This window comes from Tubulanus polymorphus, chromosome 4 (genome assembly GCF_964204645.1).
Source record: "Tubulanus polymorphus chromosome 4, tnTubPoly1.2, whole genome shotgun sequence".
Taxonomy (NCBI): Eukaryota; Metazoa; Nemertea; class Palaeonemertea; order Tubulaniformes; family Tubulanidae; genus Tubulanus; species Tubulanus polymorphus.
In genome coordinates, this window is record NC_134028.1 from 22,863,829 (window position 1) to 22,879,466 (window position 15,638).

General features: G+C 38.6%; 1 protein-coding gene across 2 annotated transcripts; it reads right to left on the minus strand.

Annotated features, from left to right (window-relative positions):
• Nucleotides 1–883: 883 nt before the first annotated feature.
• LOC141903630 (vitamin K-dependent gamma-carboxylase-like) lies at nt 884–15,518 on the minus strand. Of its 2 annotated transcripts, none has more exons than XM_074791832.1 (15): nt 15,383–15,518; nt 13,120–13,321; nt 11,091–11,249; nt 9,433–9,598; nt 8,490–8,675; nt 6,913–7,076; nt 6,511–6,683; nt 5,947–6,117; nt 5,479–5,610; nt 4,826–4,983; nt 4,225–4,403; nt 3,874–4,034; nt 3,276–3,426; nt 2,711–2,870; nt 884–1,812 (listed from the first exon to the last, which is right to left on the minus strand). In XM_074791832.1, exons 2-15 carry the CDS (start codon nt 13,307–13,309, stop codon nt 1,644–1,646), a joined length of 2,319 nt encoding a protein of 772 aa, XP_074647933.1. In that variant the 5' UTR covers nt 13,310–13,321; nt 15,383–15,518; the 3' UTR covers nt 884–1,643. The 2 variants fall into 2 exon arrangements, with proteins under 2 accessions (XP_074647933.1, XP_074647934.1); XM_074791833.1 differs by lacking the exon at nt 15,383–15,518 and adding an exon at nt 12,249–12,294 and having other exon boundaries at nt 13,120–13,256.
• Between the last annotated feature and the right edge of the window lie 120 nt (nt 15,519–15,638).

Genomic DNA, 15,638 nt, shown 5'->3' on the forward strand with positions numbered 1-15,638 from the left:
TTTATGAGGATTTATTATTCACCAGTGAAGGGAAAGATATACGAGATACTTGTACTGAGGACAAGGTTCATCGGAGAGGACTCGTTTCATTTCAGTTGATGGGACAGAGGGTTTAGGGAACAGTGGGAATGGGACTGGGTCTGGAGGACACTAGGTTGATGGGACTGGATTTAGGAAACAGTGGGGATGAGAACGTGAGTTTAGGGAACACGAGGTTGATGGGACTGTTTGTTGAGGGGATGGGGTTTAGGGAACTGAGGACAGTCAGTCTATTGAGACAAAAGAAGCTGCGGGGAGAGTCTGCACAACATTAGGGAACAGCCAATTTGATAGGGAACAGTGTGTTGAGAGTGAAAGGTGATAACTGTGGATGGGGTGTACAGTGGACCGATAGCTGTGAATACTGAAGTGGATGTTGCCCTGAATGCTGATAACAATCATACCAGTGTTCAAGTATCGGCTAACAAAGGAATAGATGAATTGATTCTTCATTGTCTCATCATGAATATTTCTTGATGAATAATCCTCAATAGTTATTCTACAAGACAACAACTTTTCATTAACTAAGAAAAGATTCACATCAGGAGGAAGATTAGGGGGCAGGTTGTTGACTGTAGCTCAGCCTCCTCCTACAGAAATAAGCTATGCTACACTTGTAGAACGACTGTGTGACTAACATCCGCCCCAATCCTATTGCGATGACCCGAATTTTTAAATCATCTTTAGAAAACAATGTAGTAGCTAAATATCTGTTGAAGTTCACTGATAGGAAATCATCAGTTTTCCTGCATCCATCACATGTGATCATTCAAGAATCGAACCCGAACAATATTCTAAATATCATTAAATGAATTATAGTTTATTTGAACGGTAAACATCTATAAACATAGTCAATACATCCATCTATAAAATATATATATTTAATTTAAAACTCTCGTACTACATAAAATTTGATGTTACAGACACAAGTTGAGCCTTCTCATCATTACAGCAAAAATATAACAAATCATCTCTTCAGCAGGTATTGGTCCCTGTGAAACTAGCTCCAGTGATTTACAGAGCAATAGAGATACTGGGTTAATACATACAACAATTTTAGCAACTCTGGACACGTTCTTTTAAAGCAATTTAATACTCATTGGTGATAAGCTTTGATAATTGCATGGGCTTAAATAACAACCTTGTGGTTTCAGGTTTTCGTGAAACTGAACCACAGACGAGTTACTTGATAGCTCTCTTCCAGACTAACCCGACGTAAATTGTTTTCATATCAAACAGACTTATGCCTTCTGCCACATCAGCACAATTGGAATGCCACAACATACGATTATAACATAAAACACTGAATTTCAAATCATAGGGAGTCACAACAGGTGACTGACGTTTGAGCAACACACAATCTGGACAATTCCTGATCCATAAAATCAGATTGTGACACGCTATGATTCGAATAATTCACCAGCCGGTTATAAACAAACGACATCGGATAGATTTCTACCTTATTACAATAATCACAATTGGAATATACTTTCAGTATATATGTATAATAACGATAACTAATTCGTACAATTTAATTCCACAAATACAACTTTAAATTTTTTCTTAGAATGTTTACGTACAAAATGGATTTAGTAGCTGGTGGATTAAGTTTGAGTTTGTTGCACTAACGATATCGGTATCGGCGGGATTAACCATCGTCTCAGAGATGAACTAACGTCGTTGACTTTACCGGTTAAGTTTGACTCGACGATGACGTCCATCATATTGTTACCGGTGAACACCGTGTATAATGCAGCTTCAGTCATCAGCACGCTGGAAGATAAAATAATACGACCATTAAGTGCTGACTAATTAATACCCTAAAGTGCTGGAGATAATTTGGAAATTCTAAAAAATTCCACCCTAGTGTGTTGAATAACGGGAATACCACTACAGTGCGTCTACAATGTGGCGCCGTGCATCGTTAGGTACTAGTATTTCACTATGTTTGACACGTGCTGCCATTTTTCAAGAAAGATAATTACTTATTACTAATTACATCAATACACCGTAGTGTGGTGTACTAGCAAAATCTATCACTGATTTATACACCACACTGCGGTGTAGACGCACTGAAAGGGTTAAATCATTTGAAATTAATCGATGAAATACTCGCGGAATAGGTGTAATGGTAAGAAGTGGAAATGGAATGGGTAGAGGTGGGATGGGAGGTTATGATTGAGGTAACATGAAATGAGGGTCTGATGAATGATAACTTTTAACCTGGGACGGGTTTTAAAGCTGCACCCAGTCAGACAGTAACAAAGGTGGATCTAAGAAATGATGATTAAGTCTATACGTTAAAGAAACAGGGCTCGTGTGCCGATAAAAGCTTCAGCAGAGTTTGGTAAGTTTTATGAATAAGGTATAAGTTGATACATTTGAGAAAGGATTTTCATCTGTATCCAGTTCAACAGTTGTGAGTTAGAGTAAAACTTAAGAGTGGAAATCAGTTCATTTTCAACGAGTTAACTGATTGAGATTTAAATCTGTGGAACTGGACACGGGTTGTCAAATTTTACTTCAGAAATCTTGAGGCTGATATTTTTAAGGGCCCTCTGAATTTTAGGAAGAGACGGTCTGACCTTCCTCAGAAACTCGCAAGATCTGCTCTCGAATTTTCCCGACAACGGTTTAAAATCTTTAAACACTTAATTTAAGAAATATTCACCTCTTATAAGCGCCGGTGATCAAATTAAGAAATGAGGCTTTCATTTGTCTCCACAGTTTTGATGGGTACATCGTCTTTTTGTCAGCCGAACGTTTTCGGTCCATCAGAATCATTTTATAATTCTCGACATTCGGATCGTTCAACATCACAGTCATTATATCTGAAATACAAACAATTGAATTATCTTATAAAATGAGTTACTGTGTATTTTTCTATGTTGAAATAGGGATGATTGGCCCCCTTAATGGCCCTCTTTTTCATGATTTTTTTAAATTCAAATGCTAATCTGGTATCCCTTACAAACCCACTAGTCACACTTGCTGTGAACGAAACAGGGCATTATTTGATTTTGTAATCTACACTAAAATCGCGCAGATATAGTTGGATGGTCGGTCGAATTTACTGCTATTTTGGTTCGGCTGGCGTACTTTGTTGGTTACCTTTTCTAGGCGAAGATGCATTAGTAGTGAGAGCTCATATTTTCAAAAAAATCAAGTTAATCCTACGAAGTACAACCAGTCCTGTCAGCATCTCTATGACTCCTGTTGAATTGAAAATACTTTACCTTTTCCTTGTTCGGTTGCATCTTTGAGTTTCTTTTCATATTCATCGACTTTCTGCATCAGTTCCTCGTGTGTTCTGTTGATGAATTTGTACATGTAACACGACGGTGTACTGGATATAGTGTGAACATTGTGAAATACGCCTGGTTTCAGCTGAAAACATAAGAGTATCAATCAGAAAAAAATACCACACCGCTTACAGTCGCGTTACATTCCAGTCGACGGCAATCTATTCGGACGGTGAAAATTTGCCGGTCTTGAGAATGAAATCTGAGTATAGGCCTATACGGGGTTTAAAAAAATATTTCACTTTCACATGCGATTGAATCCACCTTGACCGACGTTCACGGTACAATAATGAATCCACATTGTCCTGATCGTATATATCGACTCAGTTAGCCGAAGAAGTCGCTTTATCAGAAAAACTATGCATTATATAGTCAAGTGACGGAAATCTAAAAATCTGACCCCGGTAGTATTATTGTGGAAAATTCATTTTAAAAAAACGAAGATGAAAATGTAATTAAAGTTGACTACTCATATCGCTATTTCTGTAGGTCTATTCATATGACAACGTTGGTTTAATGGTATGACACTTACATCCAGTTGATCTTTGACATTCAATGTCACGTTTTTGACACTTTCACCGGACTGCCCATCCTCGATTGCCGGCTCCAATATCTCGACTCGAATCTGCCCCTGAAGTACTTCGATAGTCGTCAAGTTCAGGTCGTCTTGAACGTAATTCTCCAACATCAAACCTTTCAACGAATATATGTAAGACAATGTTATGCAATATCATCAGAACACAACAAATGAATTAACATGATATGATTTTTGCTCTGACATTTTCTTCAAATATCAGCTCATTTCATTTTGCTGTTATCTAAAGCAACGACAATAGAGCTGGGTCCAGGATCACGTTCAAAACGCCTACCCCCGTAAACAAACCTGGAAAATCAGCCACAAACACGACATCGGTATATTGAGTATTGTTCGCCAGGTCTCGCGTTATTCCATCGATCTGATTTCGCCAATCGGATAAATCGTAGAGCAGGGGTAAAACCCACGGCGTCGCGCGAAATGGACTCCACTCGGCTGTTAATATATCAACGCGTGGATCAAACATCCTGAAATATCGAGAAAGAAAAAATTGTCTTTTCTGAATGTGATCTGCTAAACTGATAGGGAGAAAGAGCTTCGAAAGAAAATACCAGGGTAAAGACAATAAAAGGAATATGATATTTCTTGTATCATTGTCAGGGTGGCCACTTTCCACTGATTTACAAATCCAAGAGTTTTTCCCGGATTTTTCCCACATGATTACACAAAATTCCCTGAGTGAATCAGAGAAATTTCTACGTAGGTCTTATATGTTACAAATTATCATTATTCATTGAATCACGTACTGATAAAGAAACATGCGGTCAATAGCATTATCTGAATTCCCAGAGTTTTCTAGATTTTTGGTAAAATTTTTTCAAATTCCCTGAGTTTCCCTAAATTTTCCAGGTTTCCAGGTAAGTGGCACCACCCTGATAGTGTAACAAACCTCTGTTGAAATCGTCTATTCATAGATTTCCAAACGTCGATGTAGAGTTCGATGTTTTTAAGGTCGTATTGTTCGAGTTTAGCTTTAACGCAAGCAGCGTACTGTTTAACCATATCAGCGTGGGCGTTCCAGCGACTACGCCGAGAGTGAGTCCACGCCTAAAACATCAACAATATCCTCTCAATTTCATTGAAACATCGAAAATTACATACATTTTTTCAACTCTGAATTTTCGGGTTTTTAATCATTCCAATGATTAAATTAGGAATGATAAGGAACAAGGTATGACATGACTGGTAGACTTATTATTCATAATGTTATTTTTTCTTTCTCTGATGATGGAGTTTAGTGAAAACTTCGAAACTGTAAGGCAATAAACTGTTATTTCATCAACTGTTGGTTTTGTTCATTAAGGTATGTCATGTCCATATATGGAATATGTTAAGGCACATGAAAAGAAGTTATCAAGACTGATTCAAATACATCGTATAACTTTGAATCCTAGTGTTAGTAAGAGTCACATTATTCGTTTAAACAAGGTACTTAAAAGGTTTTGTGTAAGTTCCAACAGACACTTTTTTACATCCTTAAAATCAATCGATTCTCCAGTTTTTAGTTAGGACTGTATATCGTATACCGGTACTATACCATACCTCAGGGTTCAGATAGCCGATCTTCCCTGTATCTAAGTCTTTATACGTTATACGGATATGCTGTTGATTCCAGCTATGCACCATCATATCCCACGAATAGCCGTACAGACCCTGTGTCCAGTTGTTATAACCCTAGAATATAAACAATGAAACCGCTATTTATTATTCTAAGGGCTTAAGGGCTTCAGTACTGAACTGAGGTGAATTTGGCCATTTCTGGACTGATGTTGACTATTTCTCGGCTGAAGTTTGCCGGTCACCTTCTTTCAGTGAGTTTCTCGAGTTGCTGTCTTGATGAAACCCGATTCAACAATGTCAACTGACAAGTAGTCAGACAGAGACTGTTGAATATACACTCAGTAAGCAAGCAAACTTCACTACTTCACCCCGTGTGGCCATCTTTGCCGTTACCAGTTCCATAGATGGGTATTGAAATATGAATTTAACTGTAGAGAAATGCAAGATTACCTTAGTAATGAAATGCGAGTATGGCAGGAATGATTGAATCAGTGCGTACACGATGACATACACGCTCGCTAGTTTATGATATTTTCCGGCTCGACTCCGTAGAATCGGCTGGTGTTGATTCGTCCGCGGTGATGACACTTTCTTTCCGTCCCCATGATCGGGTTTTACATCCTGAAATCATAGATTACAGATATCAGGGGATGGTTGATTGTTCAACAGTAAGTTAAACTCATAACCCTGTCATTTTATCTACACTACAGTGCGTTGTATAAATTGGTGGACATTGCTAGTACACCGCATCGTGGTGTATTTTTGTGATTACTAATCAGTTTTTTTCTCTATCAAAAGATGACAGCACCTCTGTTAAACATGGTGAAATATCAGTCACAAATGATACACCGCGACGCAGTGTAGAAGCACTAAAGGTGTATGCCTGTTATATACACACTGCGGTGGAAATTTTTAACATTTTGAAATAATCTCTAGCACTTTAGGGCATTAATTAGTCAGCAATGAAAAGGTTAACCATCGGGTAAATGTGGTTGCTCCAAACTTAGCACTTACTTGAGTATTCTCTGGTTTTACTTGGTTTTTGTCGTATAAACAATGATCGCTGGACTGAAGAGGAGACAGTTTGAAATGCAGGCAGACCGGTGTCAGCTTGCGATAGAGCTTTATCGGCCAATCAGCAGCGCAATAGAGGGGCATCGTTGACATCATGGTCCACGGGAACATACCTTTGATAAAAAACGAATCCAATCACACACCATTTGCAGTTTAATTTTCAATACCTTTAACATAGCTTCTAAATATAGGAACTCATAGGTTTTTCATAGCTTCAGAAAAAACCTAAATTTTCATTTCCCGGATTTTCAGGACTAGTACACACACCCTGTATCGTTTTTATTGATTTTTCGAGTCAAGTTCGCATGAAAAAGCCCAAGCTTTAGAACGGCATTAACTTACCGATACTGAATATTTGCGAGTTCATCAGATTGAAAGATAATCCAATGGCGAATCCGAGCGGCCGTGTCACGTCAAAATACAACAAATAACCCATACTCAAATCAATGATCAGACCACCGATGTGAACAACTATCAAATCAACCAGTTTTCTACTCACTATCAACCTGTAATAAATCAGGAAAAAAGCTGAAACAGTAACTACAGCAGTCATCTACTTGTAGATGTATAAGTGCATGGTCATCTAGAGATATCAGTGCATGGCCATCTAGATATATCAGTGGTCATCTAGAGATATCAGTGCATCATCTAGAGATATCAGTGGTCATCTAGAGATATCAGTGTTCATCTAGAGATATCAGTGGTCTTCTAGAGATATCAATGTTCATCTAGATATATCAGTGGCCATCTAGAGATATCAGTGGTCATCTAGAGATATCAGTGCATCATCTAGATATATCAGTGGTCATCTAGAGATATCAGTGCATCATCTAGAGATATCAGTGGCCATCTAGATATATCAGTGCATGGCCATCTAGAGATATCAGTGGTCATCTAGAGATATCAGTGTTCATCTAGAGATATCAGTGGTCATCTAGAGATATCAGTAGTCATCTTACGGATATCAGTGTTCATCTAGATATATCAGTGGTCATCTAGAGATATCAGTGGTCATCTTGAGATATCAGTGGTCATCTTGAGATATCAGTGGTCATCTTGAGATATCAGTGTTCATCTAGATATATCAGTGGTCATCTAGAGATATCAGTGGTCTTCTAGAGATATCAGTGTTCATCTAGATATATCAGTGGTCATCTAGAGATATCAGTGGTCTTCTAGAGATATCAGTGTTCATCTAGATATATCAGTGGTCATCTAGAGATATCAGTGGTCTTCTAGAGATATCAGTGTTCATCTAGATATATCAGTGGCCATCTAGAGATATCAGTGGTCTTCTAGAGATATCAGTGTTCATCTAGATATATCAGTGTTCATCTAGATATATCAGTGGTCATCTTGAGATATCAGTGGTCATCTTGAGATATCAGTGGTCATCTTGAGATATCAGTGTTCATCTAGATATATCAGTGGTCATCTAGAGATATCAGTGGTCTTCTAGAGATATCAGTGTTCATCTAGATATATCAGTGGTCATCTAGAGATATCAGTGGTCTTCTAGAGATATCAGTGTTCATCTAGATATATCAGTGGTCATCTAGAGATATCAGTGGTCTTCTAGAGATATCAGTGTTCATCTAGATATATCAGTGGCCATCTAGAGATATCAGTGGTCTTCTAGAGATATCAGTGGTCTTCTAGATATATCAGTGTTCATCTAGATATATCAGTGGTCATCTTGAGATATCAGTGGTCTTCTAGAGATATCAGTGTTCATCTAGATATATCAGTGGTCATCTAGATATATCAGTGGTCATCTAGATATATCAGTGGTCATCTAGATATATCAGTGGTCATCTAGATATATCAGTGGTCATCTAGAGATATCATTGGTCATCTAGATATATCAGTGGTCATCAACAGTGACCAAACAATTGAAAGTTGATTGTGCTGTTGCTAACCTGAATGGAGCGAAGACCCAATGCGCGGAGAGATGGTGCATTGACTGACCGCTGACCCAGTCGCGATCTGTTTTCTTTAAGCCAGCTATGAAGTAGACTAAGAACAATTGGAATCGTAAAATTCCATAGTTCCAAGCGGGCACGTGAGCGTTTCTTATCCGCGGCCAAATGTAACCATCAACTGACCTGAAAATAATACACACACACACCAGGTTAGAATCTGACTACTTGGATTACAACATTGAAAATAAACAGATTTGAACTGTAGAGTTAAATCTAACTCACAAATATCATCTAGTTGTTTATACAGTATAACTCACTCAATTTCGAATCGGTTTAATTTAGATTTTCACTTATTTTGGACTAAAATTCCAGTCTCCACTAGGTCATTTCTATTTCAAATGAGAGCACATAATTCGGATTTTGTTTAGACAATTTTTCAGCCCAGCTGATCCGAAATCAAGCGAGTTCTACTGTAGATAATGAAAGCGCATTGAAAATTCATCATTTCAGCCCCTTCTTGGATTATGAAGTAGAGTATGTTTGTAGCAAAGACATTGAAACTGGTCACGATACCATTGAACATTTACATTTTCAGTATATACACAGACATGCGTGTTTCACGGGTATTCAGGGTCCGATCTAAGGAATGAAAGTCACTTGCCCGGGGGCAAGCATATCTAAAATTTTGCTTGCCCTCTCTAAAAGCTTCTTGCCCTACACCAGGCAGTCCAATTGGTGGCACTATCATCCGTTGTATCGAGTGGGAAAAAAGCTTTGTAACATAAATTGCACTAGCGATAATGATAACCTACTTGCCCTGAAGAGAATATACTTGTCCCGGGCAATCGGACGAGTGCTTAGATCAGACCCTGGTATTTCATCAGCTACGGTATAATAACAAATCGATTCCGAAAACAGAGATGACGCGGAGGATACTGACCAGGCGCGATTAGCGTCGACGAGCAGGAGTATGATAGAAACGAGACCGTACAGGTAAGAATGATTGTTCCAGCTTAGTTTGTCCAACCAGAATATATACCAATACGGAATCATAAACATCGCGCAGCTTACTCGATAGAAACATCCGAATATTATACCGATTACACCTACAAAATAACCAGAAATATTCTTTTGTAAATGTATATGTGCTTTGTGTTATTCCTTTCTAATATTCCTTGTTCTATCCTCAATAGTCCAGTAACGAAAAATTCTTTCTTTTGATTTTCAGTGTGCAGAACATCTAGACTTAAGTCCAGTAGTGGTCTCAAATCTTAAGACTGGTCATGATTTAACCCTTTCAGTGCGTCTACACCGCAGTGCGGTGTATGAATCGGTGATAGATTTTGCTAGTACACTGCACTGCGGTGTATTGATGTAATTAGTTTTTATCTCTATTAAAAGATGGCAGCACCTTTCAAACATAGTGAAATATTAGTAACTAACGATATACCGCGCCGCGGTGTAGACTCACTATAGTGGTATTCCCGTTATTCAACACACTAGGGTGGAATTTTTCAAAATTTTCAAATTATCTCCAGCACTATAGGGTATTGATTATAGTCAGCACTGAAAGGGTTAATGAGCAAAACCGACAGTTGATGATTGGACAATTTATTCTGACAGTTTCGAAGTTAAGTAAAAAATTTGAAACTGTCAGAATTAACTTTTATATCAGCAATTGTGGGTTTTGCTCTTTGAATATACACTGGGGTAGAATTTTTTCGAATTTTCAAACTATCTCCAGCATTTTGGGGTATAAATCAATTAGCACTGAAATGGTTAACCAAGATTCTCCATTCTTCGACCAACGCTGCGCAGAAATAAAAATCGATTAGAACAAGAAGAGGAAATTCAAAAATGACCCTAGGCAATCGACAATTATAGTCAGGCGTGGGAGATGAAATGAAATTCAGTATACCCGCTGGCAGTCAGACCGTCATTGTTTACAAACTTATACTGGCAACTTTTCTTTTGAAATGACATTTTTTTCGAAAATAAACGTGATCAGTTTCGGGCATCTCTCGCGAGACGATGGTTTCATATTTTGAGACCTGTTCGTTCTCTCTCTCTCTGTCTGCCGCGGTTACGCGAGGAGTGTTGTTACACGAAGTCCATTGTTTATGAAATGTTTTTTTTCCGCGATGATATTTCATCATGAACAATCACGAATCAAGATAAAAAAAGAAGCGATGATATAAAACATACGTTAAACAATGACAAATGTCAAGTCGTTTAAAATTTGTTATTTCATCCCGAATTGGACGAATATTTTAAGTATATTCAAGGAGAAAGTCTCAAAAATTTAGGATGTTTACAGGAAATGATTAGTCAAACTACAGCTTCTTGTCATAGCTAGGGGCATCATTATTTTGACGACTTCAGGAAAACAAGTATCATCGGTCACTTAACTGACAATAATTCTTTTTAATGATATATCAAGGAGTTTCAACTAGTTTAGCTTGATTAATGAATTTTAGATAAGATTGGAGATCTTCAAAAATGTTTCGTCAATTCAGGGGTTAAGTTTTCGAGGAATCGTAGTATGAACATTAAATTCATAATGAATTAATGCTGCTGGTGTTTGTATCAGTACTATACCTGTTAACATCACCATGAATAGTAGATGCATCCAGTGCAGCGGAAGAGGCCGCAAGAAGTCGAATAGAGGATAGTAACATTGATTATCTGGATCGCCCCACCTGGAATCGACTTCGGTCAAACCTCTTTCACCAAACAAATCTATAAACATCAGAATACCTGAAAAAAAAGATGTCCATATTGAGACATTTACACTAGGTGTCAATCCACAATTCTGAAACCTGGACCCCGCAACCTATCAGACATTCTGAAGCCTGGACCCTGCACCCTATCAGACATTCTGAAGCCTGGACCCTGCACCCGATCAGACATTCTGAAGCCTGGACCCCGCACCCTATCAGACATTCTGAAGCCTGGACCCCACAACCTATCAGACATTCTGAAGCCTGGACCTGGCACCCTATCAGACATTCTGAAGCCTGGACCCTGCACCCTATCAGACATTCTGAAGCCTGGACCCCGCAACCTATCACACATTCTGAAGCCTGGACCCCACAACCTATCAGACATTCTGAAGCCTGGACCTGGCACCCTATCAGACATTCTGAAGCCTGGACCCTGCACCCTATCAGACATTCTGAAGCCTGGACCCCGCAACCTATCACACATTCTGAAGCCTGGACCCCACAACCTATCAGACATTCTGAAGCCTGGACCTGGCACCCTATCAGACATTCTGAAGCCTGGACCCCACACCCTATCAGACATTCTGAAGCCTGGACCCTGCACCCTATCAGACATTCTGAAGCCTGGACCCTGCACCCTATCAGACATTCTGAAGCCTGGACCCTGCACCCTATCAGACATTCTGAAGCCTGGACCCGGCACCCTATTCTGAAGCAGTCAATTGAAACCAAAATGAAAAGTTCTAGCAAATTGTGCCGTTAGAATCTATCCGAAATTATTCAAAACCTGAATTTTCTGAATATCTTTCTTTGAACGTCTTGTTGAAATTTGATTTCTGATCACATATAATCAAATTAAGTATGATATGACGAACGACAAATTTCTCAGAATCATTATTCGAAAATATTCTAGAGCTTCATAACGTTCAATTACTGCTGCCATGCCACTCCCTAATCATCAACAACCACCTACTGAGAGCTAGAGAATGTGCCTACGCAAACTTTAACCAGAGCACAAGCAAAACTGATATACCACCGTAGCCCCCTGAGGGCGGACAGCACACGCCAAACAGTCTGCGCTGAAAATAATTCAAAAGCCATCATTTGTCCGGGGAAAATGATGTCGAAGACAATTTTAGTCGTTTTAAGTCAAAACCAAATTTGTTGTCAAGAGGGAATAAATGTTATTGATCCACACAAATATTCTGGAGCGAGTTGCACCGGTTTATCGTTATGGCATGATCATTGTGTTGATGAGTTTTTGAAATGAGGTCTACAGTTGGTATATTGAATTGTAATGAAAAAAATAGTGAAAACTTAATAAGGACCATGGCCAAAACCCAGTCTATACAATTTGCAAAAAGCTCAAAATCGAAAATATCGTTTAAATTGTATATTGAGTGGGCTTTAATCTTCTGGGGCCAGTTGCAAAGTCAAGGCTTAGACTTAAGACCAATTTAAGACATCTTAGTTCTTTAACCAATCTAACAACTTACGACCAGTCTTGAAATTTAAGACCATTTTTGGACTTAAGTCTCAACTCAGGAACCAGCCCCTGGGCCTGTTGCACAGTCATGGCTTAGACTTAAGACCAGTCTAAGACCAACTTAGTTCTATAGCAACTTAAAACCAGTCTTAAGATTTAAGACCATTTTTGGACTTACGTCACGACTGTGCAACTGGCCCCTGATTATTTGGGCTATTCTACTGTCAACACAACTTAAATACCGATCTGGCAACTTATAAAATTACAATTTATACTTTAAGGAATTGACTTTGAAATACAAACTGAGACCCAAAAACAGAGCCAACTTAAGCAGTGTTACGTCTTTTTCAACACTGAGTTTGACTTAAGTGAATTTTCTGTGAACATGCGCCCCGTTAAAATCAAAATGAAAACTTACCGAACAATATTCTCATAACCGCTAACCCATATGGCTCCATAGGTTTGTGCGCTAATTGCGTAAACGCTTCGAAACTTCTGAAGTCCGACCATTCGAAGCCGAATACCTCTTTCATTCGTCTGCCTGGTTTATCGCGACGACCAGCGGTCTCCGCGATGCCTTCCGTCATCGGCTTTTTTGTTCGAGCCATTTTCGATACGATCTGGGCGAAAAAAAAACAAGATAAGAGATATCTGATAACGCTAGTCAGACTCCTGAAGCTGCTGCCGTGTGTCTGTGATGTAAGACGCAATCGAGCCACTTAGTGACGACAGCGGAACAGAAGCTGAGATGATGTTCAAACATAGACCGAGACTGTGTGTAAATGTCATGTGTAAATGAATAGATGTATCTAGTGTCTGAGGGGTGAATCTTAAACAGGAAATATCTGACACCTTCGTTCAGCGTCAACACGATAATAAACAACTCAACACTAAACCACACAGATTCCCAGAGGCCTGATCGTGTCATTTTCTGTATGTTCAGAAAAATATCCGACACAAGAATGAAAATATAAAATCCCTGCACACTAAAATAAAAAGAGCATAAAATGTTCCCTTGAGCTGATAGTTTGTTCAATGTAGCAGTAGGCTATATCTTTATAGTCGAACTCTTGAGGAATAGTGAATAACGTATTGAAAATGACTTGTAAGGATAATGTCAAACGTCATAAAGATTATCAACTCAAGAAAACATGTTGGAACTCTTTTTATTCTCAGTATTATTTCATCGATGGTTATGGTAGGCTATCTATTTCATAGACCATGTTCACGAGATACAGGGGGTGTACGGAAAGACCATCTCTACGACCTCAACATTTTCTTTTACAAATTTTTTTTTCAATCATCTTGAGAAACCCTTCGCCATGATTAGTCGGTAACCTGTCTGTGGTTTGTTGGTATAAGCCCATCGATTATAAAAGCTTATCACGAACAATGAGGTAACTAACTACATAATGTAGGTCTATAATGATATAACAGAATTGATAGCTCTAATTTATAACATTTTTCAAGCGACCTTATGTCAAAAAGTAGATCGCAATTTTGTGTAGAAATCTGACAATGGAACTTTCTAGAATGTGAGAGCACAATTTTTATGAAAAACTCTGAAGATGTGACGCTGGACGGGCGAACCTAGATTGCATTATTACGAAAACCGAATTTTCTCCAGCATTTGACCAAAATATAATGAATAGGCCTATGAAGAAGTCTTCTCAAATACATTCAATGAGTTTATGGATGCTACGAATGAATCCAGTGGATTCCTACCCTGAACTCGTAGATAGGCGTTCTTTACTTCAAACTCATAGTATTTTTGTATCATAATGATCACAGGTGTAAATTTATCTGAGGTGTACAGCTGAGTGCTACTTGACTGTCTTAATTTGTATTTTCAAATATTGGTCTGACATTAGTTGGACCTGTCGGGGAATGCAGTTTTCTTCATATAGGGAAAGGGGAGCTGCATTCATTGTTAAGTTTATGACATATCGTGGCTGCTGAAAAGCAAGGCTTTCAATCCCCCAAAAAATTCAAGTTTAATTTTGGTGTAATCCAGGGGCGGATCTAGAGGCAGACAATGACAGGAGCACAGAATTAAAAAAGGGCAATTCATAAGAAAAGGCACTATCCACCCATTTTCAATTTCAACTCATTTTAATGCAATTTCCTGGCACCTGAGACACAAAAATGACATTCTGCAACAATTCTTTAAGAGATGGGATTTTTCAAAAAGGGCACTCAGAATTTGCGACAGGAGCACGTGCTCTGCGTGCTCCCGTCTAGATCCGCCCCTGTAATCTTCTATGTTTGGTCCGTAGGAGCAGCAGATATTCTACAAGGGGTGGCTGATTTCGATAGGGGTGAATGTAAAAATGAATGGAGTGACCGTAGTCTGAATACCAGTCGTTGTTACCGGTTCCCTACAACCTGTTTGAGGAACAGCGGCTGAAAGTGCACGAAAGTGCAGAGTGAGCTGAGAAGCGGGCTCTACTACAACACGATTCTGATTAAGAACTGCTTCGTCTGTTGGCTACTGCATACACTACTACACTAAACGAGCCATCCAATACTAGATCCAAACGACGTCAAGAAAAATAAACAAACCAAACACACCACATTGCATAATTTAGTTTGTGCAAATAAAATAGATTTACACTTTGACTTGATTACAGGTTTTAACATGTTTAAACAGATTATTCTAAAGGAAGTTTTTTTTTACCTACCTTCCTAAAATGAGCACCAGCTTAATTCTATCGGCAACGTCAAATACATCAGCGCATTTGTCAATCCGTAGCGGTGTCCAAATCGCTAATTTAGATAAACTTTGGAAATTAACAAAAACAATTTTCAATGTTTACAGGGCTCCACATGACCTTCATCAATTAATTCTATATTGCTATTCGGAAAGAATTAAAAATTTATTCATCCGACGTCAAGAATTCGCAAAAACAACGGAATAACGAATAACGGAAAAGTTAG